The 22,713-nt window shown below is 40.4% G+C and overlaps 1 protein-coding gene across 2 annotated transcripts; it reads right to left on the bottom strand.

The window, feature by feature from the left end:
• Nucleotides 1–1,806: 1,806 nt before the first annotated feature.
• On the bottom strand, nucleotides 1,807–22,269 carry LOC116514250 (fetuin-B-like). 2 transcript variants are annotated; one of them, XM_032225750.1, is made up of 11 exons: nucleotides 22,230–22,269; nucleotides 20,917–21,004; nucleotides 19,589–19,755; nucleotides 15,014–15,204; nucleotides 13,973–14,143; nucleotides 11,787–11,897; nucleotides 10,471–10,558; nucleotides 7,149–7,315; nucleotides 5,385–5,498; nucleotides 3,997–4,086; nucleotides 1,807–2,041 (listed from the first exon to the last, which is right to left on the bottom strand). In XM_032225750.1, the coding sequence occupies exons 4-11, from the start codon at nucleotides 15,104–15,106 to the stop codon at nucleotides 1,898–1,900; spliced, it is 978 nt and encodes a 325-aa protein (XP_032081641.1). In that variant the 5' UTR covers nucleotides 15,107–15,204; nucleotides 19,589–19,755; nucleotides 20,917–21,004; nucleotides 22,230–22,269; the 3' UTR covers nucleotides 1,807–1,897. The 2 variants fall into 2 exon arrangements, with proteins under 2 accessions (XP_032081641.1, XP_032081642.1); XM_032225751.1 differs by having other exon boundaries at nucleotides 19,589–19,734.
• Nucleotides 22,270–22,713: the final 444 nt, after the last annotated feature.

Below are 22,713 nucleotides of genomic sequence, written 5' to 3'. Positions count from 1 at the left end.
TCATTTCTCAAGTTGTGAGGAGAAGAAAGAAAGAAAAAGGAAAGAAGGAAGGAAGGAAGGAAGGAAGGAAGGAAGGAAGGAAGGAAGGAAGGAAGGAAGGAAGGAAGGAAGGAAACACTCAAAGTATTTTTTACTATGTAAGCTTAATCATCGCACTTATAGCTTAAATGGAAAGATTCAATCATTGCTTGATTTATTCAGCTCTTTTTCCGGGTTAATAAGAATGCTAAAAAAATGAACGAGGAAAACCAGTTAATAAACTAATTTAGAATACTATATATATTGTTGCTGAATGTTTCATATTTTGTAGTCTACTGTCCATGGGCTTTAACTCTTGGAAATAAAACTTTCTCCTCTTCAAGTTGCAACAGCGGGTTTTTTTTTCCCTTTCGCCACTGAAATCTGGAGCAGCTTTTCCTTCCCACATTAGGAAGGGCTCACCATGATCAAGTGCTTCAAAAAGGCAGCAGGAAGTTTGTCCTTTCAGACTTGCAAGATTCTTTGAAAGTAACTTTACAATAAAGTAGAATTAGTTCATCTTGTCCTGTTTCCTGCCTGGTTTATTCCGAAGGGTTGACACTTTCCCAATTTGTTTTTTCATCTATGGATGTTCACAGCCAAAATGGTGGCCATTTTGTAGCAAACGCACCCATGGAATCAGCCATTTTCTGAACTAAGCTGCCTCACAACCCTGGTCATTTTTCAGATAACAATATCTATGATATCATATAATATATAATATTGAAGGTCTCAGGTTGGAATTAGGGAGGTTTTTTTAAAGGAATTGCTGAGGCAGAAAGTTGCAGCTGCGATAAGTGTAACATGACCAGTAACCCATGTTTGGACAATACTGTTTAGCAATAGGAAAGTGACAAGAAAGTAATAAGTTAGAAGGATGCCCTTAGAATTTATTGGCCAAACGTGATTGGACACACAAGGAATTTGTTTTTGGTAAATATGCTCTCATTGTACATAAAGGAAAAGATACATTTGTCACGAATCATATGGTACAACATTAATGATAGTCATAGGCTACAAGTAAGCAATCAAATTATACTAGGAAGCAATCAATATAAATTGTAAGGATACAAGCAACAAAGTTACAGTCATACAGTTATAAGTGGGAGGAGATGGGTGATAGGAATGATGAGAAGATTAATAGTAATAATGCAGATTTAGTAAATAGTTTGACAGCGTTGACACATGAGTTAGACTTGTGGCCCAAGTATTTTTACAACCTTGGTAATGCCACCATGTGTAGACCTCAATGTTAGAATTCCCCAGCCGTTATGCAAATTCTGGTCTAAATAACCATTTACAATTTTGTAATGTTGTGTATTCTTGCTGTATTTTATTTTGACAAATAAAGAGAATGTGGAGCAAGAAAATAGCAATATGTATCGTACAAGGAGTATAGAAATGTTTGGATTTCTATATATCAACTTCTACTAGTCAATTTGAAAGAGCATTTTTCGAAGCTCTAAGTTTGAAACATCCAGGGAAAATCATGTATCCATAACCACCTTGTATGTTCTTATTTATTTATTTATTTATTTATTTATTTATTTGGAATGGTTCAAAACTACTGGTGATCTTAATTTTTATGCTCCTTACAACAGGAAAAAAGCCTGTCATTGCCAGAGGATACTGTGCCTGGGCCTCTGTTTCAAAAGTGAAAATAGAAAATGAAAAACCTGTGATTTCTGAAATAACCACCGCAAAGATAGTTTCTTTTATTGAATATTTTTAATATTTGCTTGAGCAGAAAAGTAGTTGCTGTAATTTCTGATGAGGGAGGGAAGGAAGAGAAAGAGGGGGGATGGAGAGAGGGAAGGAGGGGGAGGTTTCCTCTGAATTAAGCTTTCAATGTTATATATCACTCTTTGTTCAAGAGGTTTTAAGCCTTTGGTGGGGAGGGTAGTTGAAGGCCGTTGACATCTGCTAAAACGTCTCCTGGGCATTTAGATGATCCTGAAAACTCTTTGGGGAAGGGAGGAATGGTTTGCACGAATTGCATGACTGAGTACGGAGACTGGCGTTTCTAAGAAGACAAAAGATACAGAAAAGTTGCTTAGCTGGTTGACCATAACTGGATTAGAGATTATGTTTACTTATTTCATGAAATATTCAAGGCAGCTGGTGTTCATAACTTCTGCTCTCTGGATGCAACAAGGGTAGACCTTTCTAACTATACTTCCTCACAGTAGGATCTTAATCTACAACAGTAGAGTCCTTCAGGTTTCTAGGTTCTATCATCTCAAGTCTTAAAATGGACACCTAGCATAAAAAACCATCAAAATAGCACAATAAACATGTTTGTTCCAACTTTCTGCACCAAATCAGGATGCTGATTCTGTTCTACAGAGGAATTGTTGAGTCTGTCATCTGCACTTCTATAACTGTCTGGTTTGGCTCTGCAACCCAACAAGACATTTACAGACTTCAGAGGATAATTATGACTACAGGGGGAAAGAAACAATTGCTACCAACCTGCCTTCCATCGAAGACCTGTATACTGCAAGAGTCAAAAAGAGGGCTGTGAAAATATTTACAGACCCCTCACATCCTGGACATAAATTGTATCAACTCCTATCCTCAAAACAATGCTATAGGGCTCTGCAAACCAGAACAATTAGATACAAGGACAGTTTTTCTCAGAATGCCATCACTCTGCTAAACAAGTAATTCCCATAACACTATCAAACTATTTACTGTATTACTATTCTTCTTCTCATCCTTCCTACTACCTATCTCCTCCCACTTATGGCTAAAACCATTTTGTTTGTATCTTTACAATTTATATTGTTTACAGTATTTGTCGATTGCTTATTAGTATCCTATGACTATTACTAAGTGTTGAATTTTATGATTCTTGATGAATATATTTATTTATGTACACTGAAAGCATTTGCGTCAAAGACAAATTCATTGTGTGTCCAATCACACTTGGCCAATAAAGAATTCTATTCTATTCTGTTCTATTCTGTTCTATTCTGTTCTATTCTATTCTATTCTATTCTATTCTATTCTATTCTATTCTATTCTATTCTATTCTATTCTATTCTATTCTATTATATTATATTATATTATATTATATTATATTATATTATATTATTATATTCATTGTCAGTCTTACCAGGTGGATGGACAGGAAACACATCCAGATGAGTTAATTCTACTTTGCTCTAAGGCTGCATTAAGAAAAATGTGCTAATCTGAAAATGCAGATCTCCCAAATCTCCCGTTCCCTTTATAGTTCAAGAAACTAGTGAAGGTCCCTTCTAAACCTGTTTCTCCACCCATTATGCAGCTGCTGGCTATCTATTCTTTAAGAAGCATCTCTTTGCGCCATCTCCCAAGGTCTTTCCCATATAACATTACAATTATCTATGAATGTCTTTCTCTACCTATTTAATTGGGGGGGGGATGCTGTTCAATTTCATTTCATTACTGTATTTTAAGAGTTATAAGCTGCCTCACTCCAGGGGCTTTAGATAGAATCTAAAATTGTAATATAATAAAGATCATTACGGAAATAATAGTACCGTGTTTCCCCAAAAATAAAACAGGGTCTTATTTTCTTTTAACCCCTGAAATAAGTGCTTTTGGGGAGGTCTTATTATTTTTGAGGTGCAGAAAGTGGTGAGCGTGATCACCTCATGGCTGCTGTCATCTTGCAATATTTTTGGGGAGGGCTTATTTTCAGGGGAGGGCTTATTTGAGCACATGCGCACAAAAGCCCAATTGGGCTTATTATCCGGGGAGGTCTTATTTTCAGGGAAACAGGGTAACTCACAAAAAACCTATTCAGCAGAACTTCATCTACCTCCTTAATCAAACCACGTCTTAATCAATGATTTAATGAGTTATTACTTGACTGAAAAAATCTGTTGGTTTGTTGGTAGAAGCCCGGTCAATGTGTTTTAAAATGTAAACTATGCTCAACAACCCAGGAATGAATATTTTCTGCAGATCATAACTGTCTGAGGAACTTACCGGACGTGGGAAGAAATTGCATTTTACATAGACTTTTTCCTGTAATGCCATCCCTTTGTTTATCACAGAGCCTTTGCACAGGCCTCTCTCCTAGAGCAAAAGAGAAAAGTTTCATCAACAAAAGCCAAGAAATTTAATCTGCCAAGATTTCAAATATGCAGTTGGTAGCAGTAGTTGTAATTGCTTCTTTGGGGTAGGATGATTACTATGTATTCACCTATTTATTAAATTTACATTCTGGCCATCTCAGCAACCTGAGTAAATCTGGCAGCTTAAAACAAAATAAAAACATAAGTGTAAAACTTTGAAAACTGTAAAATCAAAATCAGCAGCAATGAAATAAACGTTAAACAGTCATAGTACATGGTGAACGTTTGGCTCTCCCTCAGTCAACCACCATTGGTTATTACCTATCACTCTTATTTGTTTTTAGATCTATTTATTATAGCTGATATTAGCATCCGTCTCCCAGTTGCTCTTGATTTATAAAGGTGGCTTCATTTAGAATGCTAAACAGGAGAGCAAAACCCAACTCCTGTGTTCACTTAAGAATTTACGTCCAACCTAATGAGCTTTTATGTTAGTTTTCCTTTCTTATCCTTTTGCATCCCCTGGGTCTTTAAGAGCATAGAGACTAAAACTGTTGTGCAGAAAGAGAAAAAGAGAAACCATGAAGGTGAAGAAGATGAATGTTGGGAGAGAGGGAGGAAGGGGAGGAGAGAGAGAGGGAGAGAGAGAGAGGGAGAGAGAGAGAGAGAGAGAGAGAGAGAGAGAGAGATGGTAACTGCTAAGAAGGGTGTGTGGTTAAGAACACAATGGAAAAGGGAAATTTGCAACTTCTTTGAGTACAGTAAATAGTACGTCACTTATGAATATAGTATTATATTAATAGGTATATGAATTTGCCTAGGGTGCATTTAATATATTAGGGATGCATTGCTTGTGTAATAAATCTACCTCTTGTTTAGACGGGAAAAGAAAAGAAACATTCAGGCTTCCACAATGCAATGGCCAAACTAATAACCTGTAGCATGACATAATGGGGTGGCTTGATTTATTCAGCAAACTAAGATAATTTCTGTGTTCCCACAGACTGTCCAATCCCATTCCTGGCAAATGTACATGTTGTATAAATGCAGCCATTGAGTTCGGCAGATATTAATGGCTAAAGAACATGATTCGGTATGAGCAGTTGAAAATTTGGTTCTTGAGAAGGAATGCATTGAGCCATTTATTTATTTATTAGACTTATATACCGCTTCATAGGGGCTTACAGCCCTCTCTAAGAGGTTTACAATTTTTTTTTAGCAAATTGAGTCAGCAACTTGCCCCCACAGTCCGGGTCCATGATGTCAGATTAGGTTTTATGCAACATTGTGAATACTTACTGCATTTTCAATTGGGAGGAAAGGGCATTTAGTGATGTCAGGCACACGTGAATTTTTCCGACAGGAAGTCTCCTGGATGGTGTATTCTACCTCTTCGGAAGCACCAGAAACCCACTGTAGAAAGTCATAAACTGTTAGAGTGGGTCAGATTCTCTGCAGGAAGGGCTCTCATAATTTAGGTGCCATGCCAATTTTTATCAGCCGGATGCCCTCCATAATAGTCCCCATAATTCTCAGCATTAGTTCCTGAAGAGTTGGCAAGATTGTCAAGTGTCCTTACTAATAAAGTAATATTAATATTCAGAATAAAATAGAATGTAACATATCCAAAGATCAGAGATCCATCCATAACAGCATTGCCAAAAACGGCATGAGCTGTTAATCTAATTTTGCGAAGCTTCTTCTCTGGTAACATTGTACTGCTAACTAGGGCATACAAAACCTTTGCCAGGTCAATTCTTGACCTGGAACCCACATTGTATATCTGACATTAACATGATTGAGCGGGTTCACAGGTATTTCTCAAGAAGAGTCCTCCACTCCTCTACTCACAAAAGAACTCCCTATGCCTCTAGGCTTGAAATTTTGAGCTTGAATACTCTGGAACTGTGCCGCCTGGGTCCGATCCAAGCATAGTACACAAAATTGTCTGCTACAATGTCTTGCCTGTCAACTTTTTCAGCTTCAATATTTATTTATTTATTTATTTATTTATTATTTATTTATTTATTTATTTATTTATTTATTTATTTATTATTTATTAGACTTATATACCGCTTCATAGGGCTTTCAGCCCTCTCTAAGCGGTTTACAATTTTTTTAGCAAATTGAGTCAGCAACTTGCCCCCACAGTCCGGGTCCTCATTTCACCCACCTCAGAAGGATGGAAGGCTGAGTCGACCTTGAGCCGGTGAGATTTGAACCGCTGAACTGCAGATCTCAGTCAGCTAAAGTGGCCTGCAGTACTGCACCCTAACCACTGCGCCACCTCGGCTCAGTAAATAGCAGTAATACTTAGGCAAACAATAGATAAACCGCTCCAAACTCGATTGCAGAAAATACGACTTCAGCAACAGAGTGGTCAGCACTTGGAATGCTCTACCCGACTCAGTTGTTGCATTCTCAAATCCCCACAACTTCAACCTTAAACTGTCTACCGTGGACATCATCCCAGTCCTAAGAGGTCCGTAAAGAGGGCATAAGCACACCAGCGTGCCTTCCGTCCCTGTCTTACTGTCCCCATTTGTCAACTTAGAACAATTAATCAGTGGAACAGAAATTGCCTCCAGAAGTTGTGAATGCCCCAACACTGGAAGTCTTTAAGAAGATGCTGGATAGACATCTGTCTGAAATGGTGTAGGGTTTCCTGCCTAGGTAGGGGGTTGGACTAGAAGACCTCCAAGGTCCCTTCCAACTCTGCTACTGTATTGTATTGTATTGTATTATTCATGTTTATGTTCATACCTATACTTGTTATCTTGTACATGTTTGACAAACTAATAAATATAAATAAATAAATATTGAGGTTCCCGGGAAGCCCTCTGGCAGATAAAAGTTAAAATAATCTTTACATCAGATTCCTGCAGACTTTGTGAATCTGTCTTTTGCACTTTCCTTGGCAATAATGGAGACATAAATTATCCTCTTCTGGGATTACTTCTATTACTATTTTTTATTTCTACATTGGACATATGTAGCAATTCCCATACAAATCAAATCTACAGCATCAAGTTTTTGTTCAAAAACACTCAGCTTCAACTTTACCCATGCCATTGCTTTGGTGACTTTGACAAGGCCAAAATAATGAGTGTGGTTAATTTCAGCATTGAATTTCGCCAGGGTCCGTTTTGCTGTCTCCTGATAACTTTCTTCAGAAGGGTTTCCACGTCGTGGACAATCAGGGCAAAGTCTTGAAATAGCAGAACTAGAAACTTTAGAAAAGCAAAGAAGTATTATTTAAAATGGTGAGACGATACATTTGAATGTGAGCTTGTGCATTTAAATGAAGCAAAATACAGAAACCTTGGATCAGCATGGAGAATAAGCCATCACTCTCGAACCTGTATCTAGTGAGGATCATAGTTGTTTAGCAACCTGGCACAGCAGTCAACAACAAGGAACCAGTGGAGCCTGGCATTGGGAGAGGGGAGAAATCTGAAGGCAGGATCCCATAGAAGAGAATATCTATAGGTGAGGGTGGGACTCCTTGATGCTCTCTGAGCTTGGTGGTTTTGCTTGCAGATGATTCATTACCTGAAACCTCCTCTGCCTTCTTGTACCAAACAGACTGGAATCCCAAATCTAAACTCAATTTGGATCCCCCCTGCTCCATTTATTCATGCCTGATTTTTGGAGACAGCTTGGACAACTCCGTGCAATTTATTTGGCAAGTAGTTAGCCATGGCCTCCTTCCTAGGTTGGAGAGAAAATGACTTCCTCATGGTCACTGCTGGGTTCGTGCCCCGAAGGGGACTTAAACTCACGCTCTCCCAGTTTCTGGCTTGATGCCTTATCCACTACATCAAACTTGAGCCGAGGTGGCGCAGTAGTTAAATGCAGCACTGCAGGCTACTTCAGCTGACTGCAGTTCAGCAATTCGGCTGTTCAAATCTCACCGGCTCAGGGTTGACTCAGCCTTCCATCCTTCTGAGGTGGGTAAAATGAGGACCCGGATTGTTGTTGGGGGCAATATGCTGACTCTGTAAACCGCTTAGAGAGGGCTGAAAGCCGTATGAAGTGGTATATAAGTCTAACTGCTATTGCTATTGCTAAACTGGCTCTTAATCTGGATTACTTTTTCTTTTATGGTAGAATCGGATTCTACAATGTAGTAACATCCAAAGAATGAATATATCAAGACCAAAGTAACTTTTAGTCTGTGTCCATTAACACCTGATGAAGGAGATGCCTCTTGATCTAAAGTTCAAACCACATTTGCAACAACTTCCAGCTCACACAATCCACTCTCTAACTGGCACAGTCAGCCATGTTGGCAAAGCATGAGCCATTCACCAATTGCCTGTCGAGGTTCTCGTTACTGAACTGCAAATAAATCAAGTGGGTTTTTTTTTTTTTTTGCAGAAATAGACTGAGGCACAAACTACAAGTTAAGTGAGTTTTGCCCTATTTTACGACCTTTCTTGCTACAATTGGTAAGTGAATCACTGGTGTTGTGGCCTGCCAGCAGCCAGCGAAGCTGGCAGCAGATTCGGAGAGTGAGGAGGTTGGGAAGGAACATGGGCCAGTCCTGGAGTCTGGGGAAGGCTCTGATGAGGGCTCTGTGTCGAAGGCAGAGAGTGGGCCTGAGCTCCGACAGTTACCAGCTGCCTTCAGAGTCAGACATCAGTGGGGCAGACAAACAGCTGGAGCCTGTTCCCAGTGTGCACATGCACAGAGTTGCCAGACGAAGGGAATAGCTAAAGAACAGAGGTCAACTTGGGAGTAAGGCCATAGGTGGACAATGAATGGCCACTCCCAGAGGAAATAAAAGAGGAGCGAAAGGGGAGTGGAGTTTGCAGGAGACTATTAGTTCTCTAATTCGTTAATAACTCTCTGAGACTCCTTGCCAAGTTCTGCAGATATGGGCCTGTCAGCTCTCCAAGCCAGATAAGGTCTATGACTGTAAATCCTCCATTGAAAGACTTTGCTGGTTGTGAATGAGCAGAATTCACAGTAAAGAGTCGAGGTGGCGCAGTGGTTAGGGTGCAGTACTGCAGGCCACTTCAGCTGACTGTTATCTGCAGTTCAGCGGTTCTAATCTCACCGGCTCAAGGTTGACTCAGCCTTCCATCCTTCCGAGGTGGGTGAAATGAGGACCCAGACCAGGGGGCGGGATATGCTGACTCTGTAAACCGCTTAGAGAGGGCTGAAAGCCCTATGAAGCAGTATATAAGTCTAACGGCTATTGCTATTGCTAAATTAATAAAAGGGGTTTTTGCGGGGACAAGAAGTTTGCTTCACGCTCTTGGGAAGCCTCAGTGGGAACACCTGGTTAGTTATTTAATTAGTCACAGGGTTGTTAAGTGAGTGTCTGTCTTCCCGATTGACTTTGCTTGTCAGAAGGTTGCAAAAGGGAATCATATGACCTTGAGACATAGCAGCAGTCATAAGTATGAACCAGTTGCCAAGCATCTGAATTTTGGTCACATGATCATGGGGCGACTACAAAGGTCGCAACTGTGAAAAACAATCATAAGTCACTTTTTTCGGTGCTCTTGTAACTTTGATCGGTCACTAAATGAACTGTTGTAAATCGAGGACTACCTGTAGTAACTGTTCTTTAACATAACCAAGCAACATGAGTATGTAGTAGTTGCTTAGCAATTACTCCTCATTTCTCAAAGTTTATACTTCTTCCAAACATTGGTACTGAAAAATTGATCATGGAAAGTCAGCTTTAGGAAGTTACAATATGACTTTATAAAGCAAACTAATTTTCAGAGAAAAATGATGCATCAGAGTTAATATACATTTTAATAACGGCCCTTGGGTTTTAGAGGTAAGCCGGGGTTAAACCCTCCCCCCTATGCTGATAGTCACAAGTGCATCATGAACAGAATATGTCATTTGGGTCTGGGGGGCTAGAATCTGAATTCTGTTTTTTAAATTTTATAATGAATTCATTTTATAGCAATGCAAAGGTTTCCTCAGAAATGCGGGCATTATATATGCAGGCAGCATTCTGTAACCGATCAATATAGTAGTGGTTTTAACCATTCAGTTGTGTCAAACTCTTGGTGATCTTAATGTTATCCTGTCAAATGAAGATCAATATGTTTATACATATAAGAAAAATGCACTCAGAAAAACCTGTGTAAAAGTGAATAAACTTGCAACAAAAATATATACAGTAGAAAAGGAAATTGGATCAAACAGCGCCCATGGTTGAGAAACAGAGCAAAATGAAACTACAGATGTAGTCTTAAGATACCCTGAAGAATGGAACAAGGCTTTAAAATACAATTGTGGGACTTTTGCATTTATTTGATTTCTGTAGGGAAATCAGTTAAACTATGATTGGGAGATATATATGCTCAGATCAATATTTCCTGTAAACCTATATGCAGCAAACATGGAAGATACATACCAGTGCGTAGACTGCAGCTATATCTGTACATGAACGAATTCTTTGACTTCCCGTTGTACTGAAGTACTACTTTGCATTGGCCATGGACCTGGAACAAGATAAAATAATTAGTGTTAACACCACCCAATTATTTCCCGAATGGTGAAGTCACCTCAAATTAAGACCTTGAAGCAATGGTGGGATTTAGCCAGTTTGCACCACTTCGGGAGAACCAGTTGTTAACTTTCTAAGCAGTTTGGTGAAGTGGTGGTTGGAACAAAGCATTAGGGCAGAGAACTGGTTGTTAAATTATTTGAATCCTTCTACTGCCTTGAAGGAGATGTGAATGTTGTCCATTGCAGTGACGTGCAGTCAGGTGAGGCATAGCCTCACCGCTCTCATCATGGAAAGAAAAAAAATGTAAAAGGAAAAAGGTGAGTGCTGAGGTGAGGCTAGCTAGCTGCTGGGGGAGGGGAGAGTGAAAGATCACATTCAATACCAAAAATGGGGTCACTTAGAAGATGGTCAAGAACTGCTTCCTCTCCTTCTAGGGTGCAGACATGGAAGAACAAGTTTACATTGCAGGAGTGAGATTCAGATTGAATATTCAAAGGACCTTCCCATGTGTAACAGCCAGTGGGACAGCCAAGAGTAATTACAAGATATCTCTGTCTTTGAATAGATTTACCACCAGGTGCTCTGAGAGCCCTTGATCAGGAAGGCTTTCCCTTGAGCTCCTGCAGTGAGTGGAGGTTGTATCCATTCATCACCCTCCCTTCCAATCAGAGGTGGTATTCAGGCAGTTTTGACAGGTTCTAGAGAACCAGTAGTGGGAATTTTGAGTAGTTCAGAGAAGCAGCAAACAGGCTGGCCTCGCCCCCTCTGCCTCCCAGCTGATCTTCTTTTGTTGCCCTGAACAGGAGAACAGAGCTAGAAAGCAGGTTAGAGGGGTGGGGAGGAAATGGGGATTGCAGTATCCTTCCCCTGCCACGTCCACCAAGCCATGTCCACCAAGCCATGTCCACCAAGCCACGCCCGGTAGTAAAAAAAAAATTGAATCCCACCACTGCTTCCAGTGCTATATTTCATGTGTACCATGCCATTGATTTGAAATGGCACTTCAGTGCAGGGAATTATCTTCAATACAGACATACCAAGGAGCCAGTGGCAAAATGGGAGAAGTGATGAGGGCTATTCTGAAGAGAGAGATTTGTTACAACAGGGCAAGTGAGTAGAGTGACTCCTTCTGCCTCTTTTGTAAACCAGTTCAAAACCCAGATTCAACTTCCTTCCAAACCCCGTCAGTAGTTTTTTAAGTAAGTAGATTGATTACTTACTGCTCCATGGTCAGTTGGAAACTTGCATTCTTTCCACTTTTTCCCACTCAGGATGTGGCAGTCAGTTTCTACCACGTCCAAGGTGAGGTAGAAAAGCGAATCACCATTTTTCTATGGAGAGACAAAGAAAAACTCCTGAAAAGGCGAATCAGGGTGTCAATCACCTTAAACACATTAGATGGAAATAAATTAACATTCAAATCACCATTAGAAAAAAGAAAAGACAGGAGGTCAGCTGAATTTTCACTTGATGTCAAGAAGCCAACTGTGCTCTCGACTGAGTCCAGCCAGAGGTGAGTTTCTACTGGTTCGGCTTGGTTCGGCTGAACCAGTAGTGGTATGCTGGCCTCGGTCGCAGAACCGGCAGCAACCCAGGCTGGCCATGCCCTTGAACCAGTTCTCTGATCACCGCCATCTTTTTTTGGGGAGTTCTGTGCATTTGCACAACAATTTCCATTGAATTGCACATGCGCATGCACCGTGCATACAGCTCATGCGTGAGCAAACCGGCAGTAACGCTGGCTAGAACCTACTCCTAAGTCCAGAAGATTCCTTGAAAAGGGCAAGGGGGTCCAAGTCATTTTAATTATTTATTTATTCAATCACTGTGGCATCCATCTTAGTTTTCAAGTAATGCAGGCTTCACGATCCAAGACCAATGCCTTTTAAAGCCCTGTGCAGCCATCTTGTGCACATGCCAAAAAGATTTGCACTTCTGCTGGGATGCTGCAATGTTGGCGCTCAATGTTTGATGAAGGGGAAGAGAACTTCTAGGTCTCAGGGTGAATCTCCCAGTATTTTAATATCACAATGGATATCAACTCCTACATCAAGAATAAACTGGTTACTTTGGTGTGTACAAAGAGCAGGTCATATAATGTAGATTCCTTGGTCCTCTCAAGCTTTTTCTCTTCGTTGTCCCTCGTTTAAATTTCCTTCTCTGAATTAAGATCACCAATCAAATCTTTGAGAATTTTTAAATGATGTATAAGCCCCAGGCTCTGTGCAGTTGGAGAATTGGACAGAAAAAGACTATAGTATGTTGGAACTTTATATGCAAAGAGGCTCAGTGTCCACAGTCAGGGTTTACTCCAGATAGTTTGCCCCATGATGCAAAATATTTATTTTAATACTAGTAATAGGTGAGTATCCATTACCACCAAATCTGATCTCAAAGGATTATGTTAGAAAGTCTTAGAAAGGCATTGCCTTGTCCCATCTAAAAAAAAGGGAAGGGGTGTGCAACCAGGGATATCAAGATCTGCCACAAAATGTGCATTAGTAACAGAATAGAATAACAGAGAAATAGAGTTGGAAGGGAGCTTGGAGGTCTTCTAGTCCAATCCCCAGCTTAAGCAAGAAACCCTATACCATTTCAGACAAATGGTTGCCCAATCTCTTCTTAAAACATCCTATGTTGGAGCACCCATAACTTCTGGAGGCAAGTCGTTCTGTTGATTACTTGTTCTAAGATCTAGGTTGCTCCTCTCCTTGATTAGTTTTCATCCATTGCTTCTTGTTCTGCCTTCGGGTGCTTTGGAGAAAAGCTTGACTTCCTCTTCTCTGTGGCAGCCCTTCAGATATTGGAACACTGCTATCATGTCACCCCTAGTCCTTCTCTTCATTAGACTACTAGACATATCCAATTCCTGCAACTGTTCTTTGTATGTTTTAGCCCCCAGTCATCTTTGTTGCTCTTCTTTCAGTATTATGGTGAAGCTGGCACTGCATCTAGTATGAAGGGCAAACAGTAACTTCCCACTTACTCTGATTTTATCGTAGTACCAAATCTAGACTATATCTCTTGGGTGCCATCAAGTGATTTTTGCAGGGGGTGGGTGGGTTTTCCTGACTACTGTGTTTCCCCAAAAATAAGCCAGGGTCCTATTTTCTTTTGACTCCCAAAATAAGCACTTGGCCTTATTTTTGGGGAGGTCATATTTTTTTGAGGTACAACAGGCGGTGAGCGTGGTCATCTCAAGGCTGTTGCTATGTTGCAATCTTTTCAAAGAGTGGAGGGTTTATTTTAGCACATGCACTCAAAAGCCCGATAGCGCTTATTATCCGGGGAGGTCTTATTTTCAGGGAAACAGGGTAGGTACATAAGAACTTCCATGATGTGAGAGCAGAATAGCTGGGGTTGAATAGAAGGAAAGGAAAACGTCATCAGAAAAAGGAGGTCTTACCTGGGGTAGGTCGCGGACATCAAAAATACGCTGGAGGCCAAAAACGTAGCCTTCTTTCCGATTTGAATTGACTTGGTCTAGGGCCACTTCCGCAGCAGCCTTTACCACCAAAAAATTGCATGATGGGTAAACAAATGAAGGAGCTGTCGAAGCAGCCAACGTATAAATGATCTGTATCCCAATTAAGAATGAAATAAAAAGAATCATTTTGAAAAAAAATTGTAAAATCAGAGAAGGCAGAAACTGAACTACGCTGAGAAGAGAAAGGTGTTGAAACAGCCTTGTCCATCTCTATATATATGCTTTGAAAACAATATCTAATATTTGTTCTTCTACTATAAACATAGGGTGGATCACACCTTTACACTTCATCCTTTGGTTTATAATGTATAACTTGGCAGGGAAATTTTCATTTATAGTCCTATTCTTGGATTCAAACCAGTTTCACTGTAGAAAGAACCCTTCCTTCTTCCCTTGGAAAAGTTCAAGAATGCTTAAAAGTTATGAGTATCATTATTGTATAATAATTTATAGTGTGAGTATTGTTGCTGGTATAATTACCTTGTGGGTGTGGCTGGTCAGAAAATGGCTCATATGTTCACTGTAAAATATCTGACATATGAGTGTGTGTCATGCCCCAATACGCACACATGCACGCACACACACACACAAATGCAAAATACCACTTGCGCGTCATAATGAAATCTCCAGAACTGTAAAGCTTGAAATAAACTTGAAATTTTGCAGGTATATTCCTCTTGGCTTCCAGGTGCTCGCTAAGAAAGGATTTTTTTGAAATGACTATGAGATCATTAGTGTTTCTTATGTTATTATTAACACACTCTGATCAGAGGTGGGTTCCTCCCGGTTTGGACCGGTTTGGCTGAATAGGTAATAACTCGGCTCCCCACACATCCGAACCAGTTCTAGCGGTGGCATCTACAGTGGCACCATCTTATTTTTTTGCTTCCGCGCATGCGCAGAAGCAATATTTTTACTTACTGCGTAAACAACGTGTTTTAAAACAGTTCAAAAACTTAACTTCTTCTGCAGCCCTGGTGAGTAAAACAGCTGAGGTGTGGCAATCTTATCTTCCATTCCTATCAGTTGGGCTTCAAACAATGAAATATACATCAGTATAGCGCAGGGGTGGGCAGGCGGGCTCACATGAGTGTGGAGCAAACCGGTTCACTCTCAGCTGATCGTCGGACCTACTGGTTCACCCGATAGGACTGAAAGTGACAAAGAAAGTTAAATATCTTGGAATATGGCTAACTGCAAAATGCTCAAGTATAAAAGAAAATAATTATACAAACTTAGTGCAACAAATAAAAAAAGATCTAGAGTTATGGGGGAAGCTGCAACTATCATTATTGGGGAAAATAGCAGTGATAAAAATGAATGTATTACTGAGATTTATATACTTATTTCAAACAATCCCCATAAAATTAGAGCATTTTTTTTATTGAACTGAATAAGATTATATTAAAATTTATATGTCAAGGGAAGAAATCCAGGATAAAATTGAAAGCGTTACAGGATGACAGAAACAGAGGTGGTATGGGACTCCCTGACTCCCTGCTTTTATTATAAAGCAGCAGCGTTAACATGGATTAGGGATTGGATTAATTTAAAAAATAAAAGAGTATTAACACTAGAGGCCACAATTTGCAATCTGGATGACATTTCTTCTTATAAGAAGAGGGAAAAAAGAAACAAAAATATTTTCATAGACACAATATTAGAGATGCACAGATACAGGTCTGCAATAAAATTACGGAAAAACACTACATGAAAATACCGACACGGCTTTCCACTATGGAAGCCATGACACATCCCAATACACTTGGGATGTTAAAAGAAAGATTAAATATCAAAAATGGTTAGATATAGTGAAATTTTAGACATTCAGGGGAATCTGAAAACGAATCAGGAATTAAAGGAGCAAAATATAAATCTAGATTGGTGGCCATATCTTCAACTACAATCAAGGTACAAAAAAGATGTGAAAGAGTATGAAATCTACACAGGATTACAACAAATAGATAAAATTTTAACAGGCCCGGAAGATAAATTCATAACAAAAATATACAAATATTTATTAGAAGCAACAATGGAAGAAGTAGTTAAGGTTGCATGACAGCGTGGGCCAAAAATTTAGACTCAATATATATCTAGTAAGGACACTTAATGATGACAGACGTTGCCTGGATTTTGGGAGAATGGGGTCTCTTTGATAGAGGCAAAATTAAAAGGACCAAAAATCCACCATGGAAAAAGTCATAGCTGAGTTACAGAAGATCTTATTTCCTGAAGGATGTGACCCTTAGTTAACCTGACTTAGAGTTCTGGGTATCAAAGTCCAATTAATCAAGTGAACACCTTAAGTAACCATCAGCTATTCTAGACAATGACTTCCAGAGAATACTTTATTGTTATATGCACCCAAACCGGAATATCCGTGTTTGCTTTAGGGAGGGAGTTAGTAGTAGAGTACAAATGCAAAGCGTTTGTTCAATGATAAAGTATCTTAGGTTTAAGGTTTAGATTTATTGGACTTATATGCCACCCTTCTCCCAAAGGACTCAGGACACCGTACAACATAAAAACACATATTACAAAAGTTAAAAGAAAGATTAAATAGAATAGCCAAAAAACCCAATAGACATTTACAATGAGGTTTAGAATTAGATTAAAACTAACAATTAAAATTAACAATTAATGTTATTCAGGTGAGGCCGGCTTGCGGGAAAAGCCAACTTTTTAGGGTGTGCCGGAAGGACCGGAGGTCAGGGATTATGCGAAGCTCCGCGGGCAGCTCATTCCAAAGGGAAGGCACTCCCACAGAGAAGGCTCTCCCCCTGCGGGTCACCAGCCTACATTGCCTGGCCAACGGCACCCTGAGGAGGCCAACCCTGTGGGATCGTACTGGATGGTGTGAGGCTACCGGTGGCATTAGGTAGTCTCGCAAGTACCCTGGACCTAAGCCATGCAGCGCTTTAAAGATCATAATTAGCAATAGCAATAGCAGTTAGACTTATATACCGCTTCATAGGGCTTTCAGCCCTCTCTAAGCGGTTTACAGAGTCAGCATATTGCCCCCCCCCCAGTCTGGGTCCTCATTTTACCCACCTCGGAAGGATGGAAGGCTGAGTCAACCTTGAGCCGGTGAGATTAGAACCACTGAACTGCAGATAACAGTCAACTGAAGTGACCTGCAGTACTGCACCCTAACCACCGTACCACCCCGGCTCTAATTAACACCTTGAATCTTAAGCATTTAATAAAATTTTAGACAATAAGTCTTCAAATCTACCCACAGGGGCTGGGTAAAGTCTGGGAGGGAAAACAATTGATACTTTAGATGGGACTATTCTTAAAATCAGGAAATGGTGGCTATGAATCTTATCTTTCTGGAAGCGAACTCAAATTCAACTGCAATCTCATTGGAACATCCATATAGCTTTGTTGGCAGAAGAATAGTTTGCTATGGCCTGTATATCATTTTTTTAAAAAAAATCCTCTTAATTCTGGCTTGCAAACATTTTCAAAATGCTTGAGGAATCAGATTCAGGTCACCAAGTGAACCAATAGTTCCCTATCAGTGAGGTTTTTCTGAAAACTGGAAGTAAATATCTTCTTCTTCTTCTTCTTCTTCTTCTTCTTCTTCTTCTTCTTCTTCTTCTTCTTCTTCTTCTTCTTTCTTCTTTCTTCTTCTTTCTTCTTCTTTTGCAAAATCATTGTAAAACCTGATCACATGACCACAGGATGCTGCAAATGGCTGTAACAGTGGCCTGGTTGACAAGTGCCAAAAGTTTGGTGACATGGCCAGGGGAGGCAGAATGACCATCAGAACTTTGAATCTGGTCATAAGTTGCCCCCCTGGTAGATCCAGGTGAACTTCAGAAGGTCGTAATGACTAGCAATCGGTTGATGACTAACTGATCTAATAATGAAGCATAACTTAACATAATCCAAAAGTCTGAATCTCATCCGGAAGGAAGGAAGGAAGGAAGGAAGGAAGGAAGGAAGGAAGGAAGGAAGGAGACATATGGCAAGATGTTTTCAACTTTTTCATTGTTTTCTGAAAGAAGGCATTCTGTGCAGTTTCTCAATAACCCTCTTGAAGATCCCATAATATCCTGAAAGGCTGCAGAAAGGGGAAGAGGTCGTGAGGAAAATACACACTTTTTTTTGAAAAACATACCCAGGACTCCAAAATTTTGGAGTGAATTCATTTGAGCCTTATATGCCATTGTGAAAGTAATGGGAGTTTGGAGCATGGCAGAGCTGAGACGAAGTCCTTGTGCAGTAGGGAGCAAAGATCTAGAACTGCAAACAACAAGAAATAGTAAGACTGAACTCTGAGAGGTTATATAAAGGAAACTGGCCAAACTGGGGTTTTTGTTTTTTTAAAAGAGATAATATATATAGTCTGGATTCAACTGTGGAGTTCTTGGTACTTTCTGAACTTCTTCTCCTTGTTGTTCTCCTTGTTGTTCTCCTTGTTGTTCTCCTTGTTGTTCTCCTTGTTGTTCTCCTTGTTGTTCTCCTTGTTCTCCTCCTCCTCCTCCTCCTCCTCCTCCTCCTCCTCCTCCTCCTCCTCCTCCTCCTCTTCTTCTTCTTCTTCTTCTTCTTCTTCTTCTTCTTCTTCTTCTTCTTCTTCTTCTTCTTCTTTGAATAACAGAGTTGGAAGAGATCTTGGTCTTCAGGTTCTTATTATTCTTTTTCTGCATTGTGGTGCAGAGTAGGGGATGACTGTGCTCTCATATTGACCTAAGTCAGTTGTGCTTTGCTTAATTAATTAGGGAGGATTCTGTCAGGCCAGCGTGAGGGAGGGCAGGTGATAACATAGGGGAAGATTCTGTGGGGCAAGGCTGAGGGAGAGAAGGAGAGAGGGGAGGCCACTCATAACTACTCATTAATTTTGAAGTGTCAATTGGTCAAGTCTGATCATATAGTTTCGTAGCAGAGCATGGGTTTTCAGAGGAATCTTATTTATACAATAAATATACCTCTTGTTAATATGACAGAAGCAGCATTCAGCCTTCCAGAATGCGATGGCCAAATTAATAGCATACAGCATGGCATAATATAATGCCTTCATTTATCCAATGAACTTAAGATAAAGTCTGTGTTCCCACATACTGTCCAGTCTCATTTTAAGGCAGTCTAAATTTTGTATAAAGGACCAACAACCCACTGTGAAAAGCCATAGACGAAGAGTTAGAATGGGTCACATTGTCTGCAGGAAGTGCCCCTCCTAATCTTAGGTAACCTGCCAATCTTTATCAGCCTGATGCCTTCCAGAATGGACCCCATAATTCTCAGCACTAGGCCCTAGAGAACATCAGATTCCTGCAGACTTTCTGAACCTGTCTGTGCACGTTCTTTGGTAATAATGTAGTCTTCTTCTGGGATTATTTTTTTACATTTCTAAAGTTAAAAAAATTAAATAATTAAAACATGTAATTATTAATTATAAAATAATAATGATGTTACTTATTATTTTTAATCTCTGAGGTTAGCCTAAAAGCCCTGTCTTTTGTGGCACTTTTCATACAAATCATAATTGCATCAACTTTCTGGCTGAAAAATGCTCCTTTTCAACTTTACCTGTGAATTGGCTTTGGTGACATTGAGAATGGCAAAATAATTGTTGTCCTTGTTTTCAGCATTGAATTTGGCCAGTGTCTCCAATGCTTTTTGCTGATAAATGTCTTTAGAAGGATCTAAAGGTATTGGACAGTCAGGACAAACACCTGCAATAACCGAACTAGAAACTTTAAAAAAGCAAAAAGAGACATTTAATAAGGTAAGGCAAAACATTCGGATTTGAGCTTGTACATTTAAATGAACTGAAATACGGAAAGCTTGGATCAGCTTGAAAATTAAGCTTCTCTATCAAATCTAATCAGGGTCCTAGTTACGTTATTTAGCAACCTGACACAACACAATAGCAGGGAAGCAATGAAGTTGGTCATTGAGAGGGGCACAAATCTGATGGCAACAACCATTATAAGAGAACGGCTGTAGGCCAGAGTTGGACTATGGAATCCTTGGTACTCTCTGAGCTTGGTGGTTTTCGGAATGGGACAATTTGCCACAGCCAACCCACTGCAGACAACTCACCATGGCCAACCCTCCATTGGATGATTTGCCATGGCTAACTCGACATGGGACAACTCGCTGCAGGAGAATTTAACAGTCCCATTTAATTATTTAAAATAAGTTTTAAAAGGATAGTTCCTGCTATTCACATTTCATTCTGTCCCTCGTTTTGCATTTATTCTACTCTACTATTTCTCTGCTGTTAGTATAACCCTCGTCCCGCAGTGAATTGTCCTTTGGTGAGTTGACTGTGATGAGTTTTCTGGCAGCGCGTTGACAGGGGCAAGTTAACAGTGGCAAGTTGGCTACGGTGAATGGTCATAGATCAAGGTTGTCAAACTCAAAGCCTTGGGGGGCCGGATCTGGCCTGCGAGGTACTTAGATCTGGCCCACGGGGCCAACCTGGAAGGAGCAAAGGACTGGCCCGCGGTGCTTCTGCCAGTGAAAACAGAGCTCCATTTTTTCTGTCAGAGGTTGTCGGAGGCTGTGGAAGCTGAAAACGGGACTCGGGACCCTGTTTTTGCTGCCAGAGCTCTTGGACCACCACAGGTTCTCCCGACATGAGTGACATCGAGCTGGCCACACCCACCCTGGCCATGCCCACCCCAGCCCTCAAACACAACTCTGATGCGTCCCTCAATGTCTGATTCCTGGAGACTGCCTGGACAAGTCACTGCAAAATACCCCGAAGAATAAAACGTAGCTTTAAATTTTAATTTGGGAGCTTTTGCATCTGCTTTTTCATTTTCTGTAGTGAAATCTTTAAAACTGCAATTGGGAGATATCTGTGCTTGGATAGACTTTTCTTGCAAGCCTACGTGGAAAATACATACCTGGTTGAAAACTGCAGTCATAACTGAGCAAATGCCAATCATCTGAATTCCTGTTTAACTCAATTATTATTTTACACTGGCCATACACCTGGAACAAGGGAAGATAGTTTGTTAATGCTGCCCATTTCTTTTACCAATGATTCCATGATACATAATCAAACATTGTAGTTCCCCCCCCCACCAACACACACCTTAGACTCAAGTTTATTTTTCTTCCAAAACGAGGAGAATCAAACTTTCCACATTTCTCACTTTCCATATTTCTACAGCCTACCTCTTTCCCTTATTTTTGTACAATTCCATAGTCTTTTTTGCAGTGCAGAATATATGAAGAATTATTAGAAAGTGCTCGTGTTGTGCACCCTAAATGAGCAATTCCTCAGACTCGGTAGAGCAGAGAGAAGATTGGGGAGGGTTGGAGAAATATCCATGGAATGCTTGCATGGAAAGTAAACCACACTCAGTTTTGCTGTAATTTTGAAAGATTTATTTTCATTTACTGTTCTGATGTGTGATTTATTTCAGTGGTGAAATTACAAATTTTTCCCTACGGGTTCTGTGGCTTGGTGGGCGTGGCTTGGTGGTCATATGACCAGGTGGGCATGGCTTGGTGGTCATGTGACCAGTTGGGCGTGGCTGCAGAACTGACTCACACACAATGTAAAAGCAGCTGGACTTCGCACAAAACGGCCCCTGCAACAAGCAGGAACCTCACAGAATCACAAGGAGCTCAAAAGCCAACTATCACACTTTACACAAAAACAACACAAAAGCTACACAAGTGACTCACACACAATGCAAAAGCAGCTGGATTTCATACAAAATGCCCCCTGCAACAAGCAGGAACCTCACAGACAATCAGGTACAGCTGACCTATTGCGAGGACCATTTTGGAAATGTTTAGAGACTCAGAGAAGACAAGAACTCGAGCTCTGCAGAGAGAGCAAGACCTTTGATCTTCCATGTATTATTTTGCAGCGGTGGTATTCAGCAGGCTCTGACAGAGCTTTGTTCTTCTATATCAGTGGTGGGTTTCAAAAATTGTTCGAACCTACTCTGTGGGTGTGACCTCCTTTGTGGGAGTGGCTTGCTGACCATGTGACCGGATGGGAGTGGCTTGCCGCCCATGTGACCATATATGAAGATGACGACGACACTTGTCAGAACCACCTTAAATTACCTCACACACAGCACTGGCATGCATAAGAATGTGATGTAAACTTCTTTTTTAAAAGGCATCTTTGGTTTGCGTTAAAACAACTTCAACACACGCAATGTTCTGATTGCACCACAAACGCAGTAGTCATCCTTACCTTTCACAGAGGCACTGAGTTTTATAAATAGGAGCATGATAGTGTAGAATAATCATATCCAAGGACCAGTGGTGGGTTTCAAAAAATTTTTGGAACCTCTTCTGTAGGTGTGGCCTGCTTTCCGGGTCTAACCGGTTCAGTAGATTTGACGAACTGATTCTACCAAATAGGTGCGAACTGGTAGGAATCCACCTCTATTCTATATTTACTTTGAAATCAACAGCTGATATTTATTCTTCTAGTGCATGGCACCCCTCATCTTTAAACTTCAACCTGTAAGACAAAGATTAGAAAGGTATACCTTGGCAGCAGGGGGATTTTCATTTGTGGTCATTTCCCAGCAGAGTACGTTTCCCCCCCTAGTCTTGTGTAATCCAGTGGTGATCATTAATCAAGCCCCATCCTGGAATTAATACAGAGGATCAGATAAATTAGCTTTTTCTAGAGAATAAAATGAAGAGGGAACCAATTTTGCTCCAATCCT

Source organism: Thamnophis elegans, chromosome 10 (genome assembly GCF_009769535.1).
Source record: "Thamnophis elegans isolate rThaEle1 chromosome 10, rThaEle1.pri, whole genome shotgun sequence".
NCBI lineage: Eukaryota > Metazoa > Chordata > Lepidosauria > Squamata > Colubridae > Thamnophis > Thamnophis elegans.
The sequence above is the reverse complement of the archived record's forward strand: the minus strand, read 5'-3'. Positions and strand labels throughout refer to the sequence as shown.

Coding starts and splice junctions, on each gene's coding strand:
- LOC116514250 (XM_032225750.1), bottom strand. CDS start 15,106: ATGTATATTTCATTGTTTGAAGCCCAACTGATAGGAATGGAAGATAAG. Junction 11,898..13,972: donor ATGTCCGCGACCTACCCCAG/GTAAGACCTCCT, acceptor GTCTCTCCATAG/AAAAATGGTGATTCGCTTTT. Junction 5,499..7,148: donor TCACCAAAGCAATGGCATGG/GTAAAGTTGAAG, acceptor GACTTTCTACAG/TGGGTTTCTGGTGCTTCCGA.